General features: G+C 47.4%; 1 protein-coding gene across 2 annotated transcripts in view; it reads left to right on the forward strand.

Moving 5' to 3' along the window:
• Positions 1-12,684, forward strand: part of KDM4C (lysine demethylase 4C) — a 585,611-nt gene that overhangs the window by 168,530 nt on the left and 404,397 nt on the right. For both annotated transcript variants that reach the window (XM_063455113.1, XM_063455114.1), the window contains exon 8: positions 12,018-12,155. In XM_063455113.1, the coding sequence (XP_063311183.1) occupies positions 12,018-12,155 (138 nt within the window). The remainder of the gene's footprint in view (positions 1-12,017; positions 12,156-12,684) is intronic.

The following is a 12,684-nucleotide window of genomic DNA, read 5'->3' on the forward strand; positions in this document are numbered from 1 at the left end:
AACCCTGTTTACCAAGTGGGTGAGAGGGTTTGGTTATCTTCTCGTAACATCAGGCTCAAAGTTCCTACCATGAAATTTGCTCCTAGGTTCCTTGGACCTTTTCGTGTCCTTCGTAGGCTCAATCCTGTTGCGTACTCTCTGGCCCTTCCTCCCTCCTTTAAAATTCCTAATACCTTTCATGTGTCCTTACTCAAACCTCTTGTTTGCAATAAATATACTGTCTCAAGTGTCCCTCCTTCTCCCTTAGTTGTTTCTGGACAGGAAGAGTATGAGGTCTCTTCCATAATTGATTCCAGGTTTTCTCGGGGCACTTTACGGTACTTGGTGGATTGGAAAGGTTATGGACCAGCCGATCGTTCTTGGGTTCCGGCATCTGATATGCATGCTGGCTGCAAGATTTGCTATTTTCCTGCCAAGTTTCCTCTCAAGCCTGGTCCTTCCCGCCTGTTGGGCATTCTTCAGGTAGGGGGGGGTAATATTACGTATTCATCCGCACATAAATGTTATTAATGGCATCTACTGTTCTGACAGGAAATGTTGTGCCAAGCAAAATTACTGTCCTGACAGGAAAAGTTGTGCCGAGCAGCAATCAATCCACATGAGGGTTTGTGCTGAGCAGCAATCATGTAAATAGGAACCTGGTAACTGCCTTTGGGGTCAAAGGCCGGTTACAACCAATCGGATCCCTAGGTGGGGTATTTAGGCCCAGTTCTCTTGCTCAGTGCCCTGTCGTGGTTTCCCTTGTGGTTGTCCGAGAGCGCGTTATTGATTCTGTTTTTTCTGGTTATTTGACTTTGGTATTGGTATGGACTTCCCTGTTTTCTGGCTTCCATGACCCCTGGCTTTTCCTTATCGTTGTGTCTCTTTCTGTATCCCTTGACCTCGGCTATTTCTGACTATTCTTTAGTAATTTAGTCCGGCCATTCTAAGGTCCGGTATACGTTACCAATCAGTCCTCTGTGTTACATAATTCTATGTGCTGGATCATACTGTAATCCTGACACAGTGTGTGTATGGGGGACACTGTTTGTGTGTATGGGGAAGGGGGCAGTGTATGTGTTTGTCAGGGCAGTGTGTGTATGGGGGGAAGTGTATGTGGGGGGCAGTGTGTGCAGGGCCGCCACCAGAAATTTTGGGGCCCCTAACTCAGCTCAGGGTCTGGGCCCCCTGGGGCCCGCCTCCAAATACCGCTCACTGGGTCCACACACAGACACAAACGCACACACTGATACATACTAACAGACACACATACTGAAACAGACATACACGCATACAGGCATACATACTGACACACACATACTGAGACATACACACAGGCATACATAGTGACAGACAGACACACATACATACAGACACCGACATACATACATACACACACACATTCATACATACAGACACTGACATCCATACACACATACATTCATAATGGCATACAGACATACAGACAGACATACATGCATATATACAGACATACTGACAGACATACATGCATACAGACATCCATACACACATACACACAGACCTACGTTCATAATAATATGCAGACATACATTCATACTGACATATATACAAATATAATGACATACAGACATACATAGACATACATACAGACATACATGCATACAGACATACATGTATGCATACAGACATACACAAACATACATAGACAGACATGCATACGTAGACATACATGCATGCAGTCAGACAGACATAGACATACACACAGACATGCATCCAGACATACATACATACATAGACATACACACAGACATACATACATACACACATAGACATACGGACAGACATACATGCATGCAGACAGACATACATACACAGACAGACATACATACACATACAGGGAGTGCAGAATTATTAGGCAAGTTGTATTTTTGAGGATTAATTTTATTATTGAACAACAACCATATTCTCAATGAACTCAAAACACTCATTAATATCAAAGCTGAATATTTTTGGAAGTAGTTTTTAGTTTGTTTTTAGTTATAGCTATTTTAGGGGGATATATGTGTGTGCAGGTGACTATTACTGTGCATAATTATTAGGCAACTTAACAAAAAACAAATATATACCCATTTCAATTACCGTATTTATCGGCGTATAACACGCACAGGCGTATAACACGCACCTCATTTTTAGAAAGAAATTCCAGGAAATTTCCCCCCTCATGCCATAGTATTCCCCCCCCTCATGCCATAGTATTCCCCCCTCATCCCATAGTGTCCCCCCCCCTTTCCATAGTATTCTCCCCCCCCTCCCATAGTATTCCCCCCTCCTCCCATAGTATTCCCCCCCTCCTCCCATAGTATTCCCCCCCTCCTCCCATAGTATTCCCCCCCTCCTCCCATAGTATTCTCCCCCCTCCTCCCATAGTATTCTCCCCCCTCCTCCCATAGTATTCTCCCCCCTCCCATAGTATTCTCCCCCCCTCCCATAGTATTCTCCCCCCCTCCCATAGTATTCTCCCCCCCTCCCATAGTATTCTCCCCCCCTCCCATAGTATTCTCCCCCCCTCCCATAGTATTCTCCCCCCCTCCCATAGTATTCTCCCCCCCTCCCATAGTATTCTCCCCCTCCCCTCCCATAGTATTCTCCCCCCCTCCCCTCCCATAGTATTCTCCCCCCCTCCCCTCCCATAGTATTCTCCCCCCCTCCCCTCCCATAGTATTCTCCCCCCCTCCCCTCCCATAGTATTTCCCCCTCCTCCCCTCCCATAGTGTACTTCCCCCCCTCCCCTCCCATAGTGTACTTTCCCCCCCCTCCCCTCCCATAGTGTACTTTCCCCCCCCTCCCCTCCCATAGTGTACTTTCCTCCCCCTCCCATAGTGTACTTCCCCCATTACCCTCCCATAGTGTACTTTCCTCCCCCTCCCCTCCCATAGTGTACTTTCCTCCCCCTCCCCTCCCATAGTGTACTTTCCTCCCCCTCCCCTCCCCTCCCATAGTGTACTTTCCTCCCCTCCCATAATTACTTACCTGCCCTGAAGCGTGGGCCGGCTTCACAGCGCGCACCGCGGTACAGGAACTTTAATTTAAGGTTCCGGTTTCCGGCGGGACTGAAAGGAAGTGTGCACAATAGTGTGCACACTTCCTTTCAGTCCCGCCGGAAACCGGAACCTTAAATTAAAGTTCCTGTACCGCGGTGCGCGCTGTGAAGCCGGCCCACGCTTCAGGACAGGTAAGTAATTATGGGATATCGGCGTATAACACGCACCCACGATTTTTCCCCTATTTTCAGGGGAAAAAAGTGCGTGTTATACGCCGATAAATACGGTATTTATTTTTACCAGTGAAACCAATATAACATCTCAACATTCACAAATATAAATTTCTGACATTCAAAAACATAACAGAAACAACTCAGTGACCAATATAGCCACCTTTCTTTGCAAGGACACTCAAAAGCCTGCCATCCATGGATTCTGTCAGTGTTTTGATCTGTTCACCATCAACATTGCGTGCAGCAGCAACCACAGCCTCCCAGACACTGTTCAGAGAGGTGTACTGTTTTCCCTCCTTGTAAATCTCACATTTGATGATGGACCACAGGTTCTCAATGGAGTTCAGATCAGGTGAACAAGGAGGCCATGTCATTAGATTTTCTTCTTTTATACCCTTTCTTGCCAGCCACGCGGTGGAGTACTTGGACGCGTGTGATGGAGCATTGTCCTGCATGAAAATCATGTTTTTCTTGAAGGATGCAGACTTCTTCCTGTACCACTGCTTGAAGAAGGTGTCTTCCAGAAACTGGGAGTTGAGCTTGACTCCATCCTCAACCCGAAAAGGCCCCACAAGCTCATCTTTGATGATCCCAGCCCAAACCAGTACTCCACCTCCACCTTGCTGGCGTCTGAGTCGGACTGGAGCTCTCTGCCCTTTACCAATCCATCCATCTGGCCCATCAAGACTCACTCTCATTTCATCAGTCCATAAAACCTTAGAAAAATCAGTCTTGAGATATTTCTTGGCCCAGTCTTGACGTTTCAGCTTGTGTGTCTTGTTCAGTTGTGGTCGTCTTTCAGCCTTTCTTACCTTGGCCATGTCTCTGAGTATTGCACACCTTGTGCTTTCGGGCACTCCAGTGATGTTGCAGCTCTGAAATATGGCCAAACTGGTGGCAAGTGGCATCTTGGCAGCTTCACGCTTGACTTTTCTCAGTTCATGGGCAGTTATTTTGCGCCTTGGTTTCTCCACACGCTTCTTGCGACCCTGTTGACTATTTTGAATGAAACACTTGATTGTTCGATGATCACGCTTCAGAAGCTTTGCAATTTTAAGAGTGCTGCATCCCTCTGCAAGATATCTCACTATTTTAATCTTTTCTGAGCCTGTCAAGTCCTTCTTTTGACCCATTTTGCCAAAGGAAAGGAGGTTGCCTAATAATTATGCACACCTGATTTAGGGTGTTGATGTCATTAGACCACACCCCTTCTCATTACAGAGATGCACATCACCTAATATGCTTAATTGGTAGTAGGCTTTCGAGCCTATACAGCTTGGAGTAAGACAACATGCATAAAGAGGATGATGTGGTCAAAATACTAATTTGCCTAATAATTCTGCACGCAGTGTACATGCATCCAGACACACAGACATACATGCATACAGTCAGACATACACGCATACAGACAGAGACATACAGACAGACATGCATGCATCCAGACAGACATACATACATAGACAGACATGCAGACAGACATACATACACATACATGCATCCAGACACACAGACATACACGCATACAGACAGACATAGACATACAGACAGGCATGCATGCATCCAGACAGACATACATACATAGACATACATGCATACAGACATACACATACAGACACAGACATACATGCATACAGACAGACATACATTCAGACAGACATACATACACAGACATGCATACAGACACACATGCATACATACAGACATACACATACATGCATACAGACACACAGACATGCATACAGACATACAGACATACACATACATGCATACAGACACACAGACATGCATACAGACACACAGACATACACAAACATGCATACAGACACACAGATAGACAGACATACACATACATGCATACAGACATACATACAGACAGACACACATACACATACATGCATACAGACAGACAGACATACATGCATACACATACATGCAGACAGACACATACATGCATACAGACAGACACAGACATACAGACATACATGCACACACACAGCTCATTTTCCAGCCACCCTCCTGTCTCTTACCTTTTCTTTGCAGGAGGGTGGCTGGGGATGATGGGAGTCGGCGCTGCTCCCTCTTCATTGCTGGGCTCTCCCTCTTTACGGCTGGGTGGGCGGGCGGGCGGGCGCGCTCCTCCCGCGCGGAGTGAGCTGGGAGGAAGTGAGCACTTCCTCCCAGCAGCACTTGCGGCTGCTTTTTTTTTTTTTTTTTTTTTTTTTTTTAAAGGGGCCGGTCGCGCTATACAACGGCCATAGCGCTGACCGGGCCCCTGAAGAAAGGGGCTCATCGGGTGGCCCTAAGTGTGTGGGCCACCCGATGGGCCCCACACGTGGGGCCCGGGCGGCCGGGCCCCCCAGGGCCGCCGGGCCCATGACAACTGTTATGGTTGTCATGCCCTGATGGCGGCCCTGAGTGTGTGTATGGGTTGGCAGTGTGTGTGGGTCAGTGTATGTGTGTTTTTTGGGGCAGTGTGTATGGGGGGCAATTTGTGTTGCGGGGCAGTGTGTGAATGTGTGGTGAGGAGGGTAGGGGGGCTTTTTTAATAAAAAATATAATGTATGGGGGGCAGTGTGTGTGTATTTAAGCAGTCATCAACTGTTTTTACCAAAAAAAAAAAAAAAATGTTTTCCCTTGTCCTGATAATACCTCTGTCATGCTGGTTCTTGGTTCCATACAAGTCAGAATTTTATTAAAGGACACGGAGGCTCATATTAGGCTTTATCTCTTTCTTTATTCCTCAGCAGCAAAGAAAGGATATTGATATTTTTTAATATAGCAATAACAAAAAAAAAAACACAAATACCCCTAAGGGTTAACCATGTAACATTCCATATCTGTTAACCAATAGGATCAGTCCTTGTACTATGTCCCTTCATGTGACCTAATCTACTTCCTCTTTCTTTGCTGCTGCCTCAGCTAAGTACCACATAATTTTTAAGCTCTGAAAATTTGTTATATTTACTGTACTTTTAATGTTTAAAATTTGCCTTTTATTATAGTTGTATATTATTTGTGTTTTCTGTGTTCGCTCCATCTGTCCTCCGTGCAGGGTACTTGCCTCTCCCTTGGGGCAAGCCATATCCTGCACTGCCTTTTCGGGTTGTTTATAACCCGTTTTTCCTCCCATCACTGTCCACCGGGTGGGGGACGCTCTCGGGACCCCGAGGCACCCCCCTCCCGCCCCCCCCCCCTCACCTCCCCGGGTCGGATCGAAGCTCCTAGCCGCCAGAAGGTCGGCTATTACTCTGACCGCCATTCAGACCGCCCGCGCATGCGCAGTGCGCCCTCACGCATCGCGGCGGCCATCTTGGGGTTGGCAAATTTGCCGCTCTTTTCGCTCGCGCCATTCTGTCAGGGAGGGGCGCAAGCTGATTGGCTAGGGGGTTTGTCAGGCAGCTTACCGGTGCCCCCAGGAGTCATTCCTGAGGGAACACTCGGTAAGCTACCATATTATTTGTGCCGTTTAGCGAATTTGTGCCTCAATAGCCTGTGCCTTGCCATAGCTGCCTGTATACTTGTATACAGCGTGCAGCCAATTAGTTTGGAATACATAAACCACTGCAGTGGTGTCAGTGTGCATCTGTCCGTTGGTGACAGTTCTGCTGTTAGTGAATTATTGTATAAAATTACTGTGACATTTTCTGACCAGTATGCAGTCCCCTGCTGATAAACTGACTGTCACCCCCCCCACTTCTACTAAGCCCAGCAAGCGTAATACAGCAGCCCAGTCTACAGACACTGCTGCCACTGGGGGATTTGGGGATGCATCCCAGGAGCACGTAAACTCAGAGGAGTTCCAGGCGCTCCTGGATGCTACGATGAATAAGTCAGTGACACAGGCCATATATAATGCCATGGGGGTGATGTCGGACACCCTGTCCCACTCTATCTCCTCCGCTATAAGGGCATCCAGCCAACACCCGGGCTCTACACCCCCTATATCCTCTGATAGCAAGCCAGTGGTCCCTAGCGGCCGCAAGGCGACTTGCAAATCGCACCATCTACCAGGTGCTGCCTCCAAAAATAGTAAGACGGACAGGTTGCGCCCTGTTGAGACTGATGACGTGGTGCTCCCACGGAAAAGAGCCCCCCGCCGGGCAAAAACGGTGCGGAGTTGGAAGAGGGCAAAAGCCCTACCTGATTCGTCCGACTCTGATTCGGACTCAGAGGAGGTATCAGATGGGTCCGATAACATCGACCCAGTCTACTCAGATGACTCGTCCCCCGAACGCGGCGAAGCCGCGCCACAAGCGCTGGACGCTGAGCAAGAGACGGAGGAATCCGCTGTGTTAGACCCCCAAGGGGAACCCCTCTTTGACCCTGACACCTTGCACAATCCGCGCTTAGCGGACTGGTACCCCACAAACCATGTGGCTATTTACATAGCGACCAGGGTGAGGAAACCCCTCGACAAGGCCACAAGGAACAAACTGAGGGCGGAATGCCCACGCCCCACTGTCCCAGACATGGCCTGCGCGACCCCCGAGGTGGATCCCAAGATCGCTCAGTTCCTGGGTAAGTCAGGATGGAGGGCCAAAAAGGGATTGGATTACTCCCTTAAGCATTGCCAGGACAAGACCCTGGACATACTCGGGCCTATAACTAAAATCTTCGACATGGTCGAAGCAGCCCTTACGGGGGGAACCCCAATAGACTTAATGGCCATCCGAGGATGGATTCAGAGGGGCATATGCCTGATTGGAAATGCCAACACCGCGTTGGCCACAGAACGGCGTAAAGCCATATTAATGAAGATTGAGCCAAAGTTAGTACACCTGGCAATCTCCGAGCCTGGCACACAGGCAAAAGGTCTCTTATTCAGTGACGATTTTGTTAAAACCCTGGGCAATTACGTCAGCACGTTTACGGCACTGGATAAGGCACAACATAATATGAAGCGAGTGTTCTCGCAAAAGGTTTTTGGTGGGGCCGGCAGACAGCGGGGCCGTCTGTCCGGCCGCCCCTCCCGGACTCCGTTCCGGGGCTATCGAGGCTCCGCCACAACACGTTTCCACCCGCCCGAACCAAGGACACAATCACCGTTCTTCCCGACCAGGGGCAGGTCATGGCACCCACGTGGAACCAGGGGATCCTCCTATGGCCGCCGGCCTTATGGTGAGTCACTTCTCTTTACACACCCATTCCTTATCACAGGTGGGGGGCAGATTGTTTCATTTTCAAGAGGCCTGGCACAACCTAACCTCAGATGCCTGGGTCCTAGAGACCATTCTTGGCTATCACATCGAATTCACACAACAACCAATCCAACTCTCATTGCCACACCGGATTGTTTTTTCCCCACGAGACAAACATCTGGTGTCAAAAGAGATTCGCACACTAGAGGAGAAAGGTGCGATATACAAAGTCTCACTTACCGCCCCTGGGTTCCTAAGCAACATCTTCCTAGTACCCAAGAAAGGCGGGGGCACCAGACCAGTAATAAACCTACGGCCTCTCAACGCCTTTGTCACATACCATCACTTCAAGATGGAAGGGATACACTGCCTACGGGACTTGCTAAGATTGGGAGACTGGATGGTAAAACTGGACCTCCAAGATGCATACCTCACGATACCGATTGCCGAGGAATGTCACCACCTACTTTAATTCCGATGGGAACAGACTATGTGGCGTTTCCGCTGCCTCCCTTTCGGCCTGTCTTCAGTCCCGTGGTGCTTCACCAAGCTGCTGAAGCCGGTGGTCGCTCTCCTTCGCAGCAGAGGTGTACGACTCATCATATACCTCGACGACATGCTGATCATGGCCCAGGACACCCAACTCCTGACCCAACATCTATCCTGGGCGCTAACCCTTTTGCAAAATCTGGGGTTCCTAATCAATTGGGACAAATCGATCCTGCAACCCTCCCACTCGATCGAGTTCCTGGGCTTCGATATAGACGCAATTCAAGGAACACTCAGTCTACCTACCAAGAAGGTAAAACTTATCAAGAAGGAAATCCGGAGGACGTTGACACGACCGGTCTTAACCCTCCGACAACTAGCCAGGATAATTGGACTGTTAGCCGCCTCTATACAAGCGATCTTCCCAGGACCACTACATTACAGATCCCTGCAACAACTCAAAACCACCCACCTACACTTGGGTCAATCTTATTCCAATTCTATACCTCTAGACTGCGCGGCAAAAGAGGAACTGGCATGGTGGCTTCAACACATGGAAGCATGGAATGGCAGGGCAATCTTCGGAACAACTCCGGATCTCGTCATAGAATCCGACGCGAGCAGATTGGGATGGGGAGCTCGCTGTGGTCCTACCTCTACAGGTGGAAAATGGTCTTCAGAAGAAAAAGAACTCCACATCAACGGCTTGGAACTTCTAGCCGGGTCATTTGCCCTCCGGAGTCTCCTCGGACACGCGACCGATTGCTCCATACTTCTGCGCATGGACAATATATCAGCCGTTCGCTACATCAACCACCTGGGTGGCACGAGATCCGCAACACTCACAAATCTAGCGAAAGAATTTTGGTATTTCTGCCTGAGTCGCAACATATCAGTACAGGCGGAATACCTCCCAGGTCTCTCAAACACCGTAGCGGATTGGAATTCCAGACACCTAAGAGACAACAGCGCCTGGAGACTGAATCGCACAACATTCCAGAGGCTTCACCAGCTCTGGGGACCTATGCACATCAATCTTTTTGCCTCCCGGCTGAATGCTCAACTTCCCTCATTCTTCAGCTGGAGACCGGACCCAGACGCCACGGCAGTGGATGCCTTCCTACAAAATTGGCCGAACAACAGGCTATACGCCTTTCCTCCTTTCTCACTCATAGCGCGAACTCTCCTACACCTACAGCGCTCCCGAACATCGTTGGTATTGATAACGCCATTTTGGACGGCACAGCCATGGTTCCCTTCACTCATGGAAATGTCGATCGACCTTCCCCGATTGATCCCTGGAGGCACGGAATTATTGTCAGACCCCGATGGGAACTCTCACCCACTTCTAGTGCAAGGCCATCTCAGACTCATAACATGGCTCCTCTCAGGGGACCCTGGTCCGTGCCGAACGTTTCACAAGCAACTTTGGACTTATTGGCAGGAGCTTGGGCCCCAGGGACAAGACGAGCCTATACTCATGCCTGGAACACATGGTATAGTTTGTGCGTGGAACAACACGTGGATCCCATATGTGCTCCTGTAAATCAGGTGTTGGGCTTCCTGACTACCCTTTACGAACAAGGTTTGGCATACCGCACCATAAACGTGTACAGGTCAGCGATTTCAGCCGGACACAACGGTTGGGAAGGCTCCCCGGCCGGGAAACATTTATTAATTTGTCGCCTCTTACGAGGCATGAAATTTGCACGGCCACCACAACCTCGCTACACGGCATTATGGGATGTGAATATGGTCCTTCGTCTGTTACAAGACTGGCCTCCAAACTCAGACCTCACACTCAAACAAGTGTCCGCAAAATTAGCGATGCTCCTGTGCTTAATTTCCTGCAAGAGAGTATCAGACGTGCGGGCCCTGGATATCGATGCACGATCCTTCACCCCACATGGTGTTCTGTTTACGATTACCAGACGTACGAAGTCGAAAATCACTTCAGTCTTCTACCCCTCTTTTCCTCACAACACTAACCTCTGCCCGGTGGCATGTCTGCGGGAATACGAACTGCGGACCCAGTCATTCCGGAACCCAACAACACCGGACCTGTTCTTGGCAGTGAGGAAACCTCATCATCCAGTATCCACAGGAACTCTGGCACGATGGGTGAAAGGGATAATGTCAGCTGCTCACATCGACACATCAGTTTATGAAGCACACTCTACTAGAGGTGCTATGGCTTCAAAAGCATTCTCCATCGGATGTAGACTGGAAGACCTCCTCCGCACAGCTGATTGGTCCAGAGAATCGACGTTCAAGGAATTTTACTTTCGTCCAACAGAACATATCTCGTCTATGGTCATTTCACAGCTTTAAACTAGCCTAATATGAGCCTCCGTGTCCTTTAATAAAATTACCAGATTTTACTAATTACATGACGTAAAGTCATGATTTTATTAAGGACACGGAGGCGAGTATTAGCCCGCCCAATGAAAGGTAAGCAATACATGTAATTTCCCACCCAATTGCTCATAAACAGGTTGGAGTGGTTGACTGTTCAGATTCAAAGTTATATATAAGAATAATTGATGTAAATTGACAATATAATGGAATGTTTCAGATATGAATGTTGTTTTTTAAAAAATGGATATCGCTTATATGCATGAAAACGATATTCGAACATATTTTACCATACCTCTCTCTGTCTCCTACAGCTTAACACTGTGATGAAACAACCAGGATCATCCGCTATCTCCTAGTTTTATCGGAAGACTCATCGGAACCCTCTACCGGAGATTATCCAAGTTTGAGAAAAGTTTTACTGTTGATGAGTTCAGCTTCGGCACCAGTCAGAAAGAGGAAGTAGATTAGGTCACATGAAGGGACATAGTACAAGGACTGATCCTATTGGTTAACAGATATGGAATGTTACATGGTTAACCCTTAGGGGTATTTGTGTTTTTTTTTTGTTATTGCTATATTAAAAAATATCAATATCCTTTCTTTGCTGCTGAGGAATAAAGAAAGAGATAAAGCCTAATACTCGCCTCCGTGTCCTTAATAAAATCATGACTTTACGTCATGTAATTAGTAAAATCTGGTAATTCCTGCCTACTTCCTCTTCCTACTTTAATGTCTCTGTTAGCGGTTATTCCTTTTTTCTTGTCACCTCTCATCCTGACTTTGATTCTCTCCCACAGGTTACACAGGAAGCTGGTGAATTTATGATCACTTTCCCATATGGGTACCATGCCGGTTTCAATCATGGCTTCAACTGTGCTGAATCAACAAATTTTGCTACAGTCAAATGGATTGATTACGGAAAAATAGCCAAACTGGTGAGTTGATGATTTTCTCAGGCAAACATTTGTGGTCCTGCTGTGCTGCATGAAACCTACATTGTAAAATTACAAGTTTACAACCCCAGCATATCAGGCTGATATTGTTTTGCACAGCCTGTACTGATTGCAAGTTGATGGACTAATAATATATCATCGACAGAACTCTTTTTGTTTCTCGCTTCATTCATAGAGATGGATAAGTTTGTAAGGTAATCTTAGGACATTTGGTTTTGTATTTAAACAAAATTATTTTATTCTTTATTTGCAATATTTTTAATTTTGTAGTATAAGCATAGACTCCAATTGTTGTTCATAAATGTAAAAAACACAATCGCAATTAGAAAAGGAAACAGAAAAACATCCATCCTTTCAAGCTAACTCTGTACTCCCTTATAGTGATAATGTTACATGCTTTTCTTTGTGTGCACAGTCCTATTGTAGAGTTTGATTCAGATTTGTAATTGGAGACAACCTGCAAGTTCATTACTGAGATGGGCACAGAGAGACAAATGCCAATATGATCATA

The sequence above is a fragment of the Pelobates fuscus genome, chromosome 5, assembly GCF_036172605.1.
Source record: "Pelobates fuscus isolate aPelFus1 chromosome 5, aPelFus1.pri, whole genome shotgun sequence".
In the NCBI taxonomy this organism is placed as follows: Eukaryota; Metazoa; Chordata; class Amphibia; order Anura; family Pelobatidae; genus Pelobates; species Pelobates fuscus.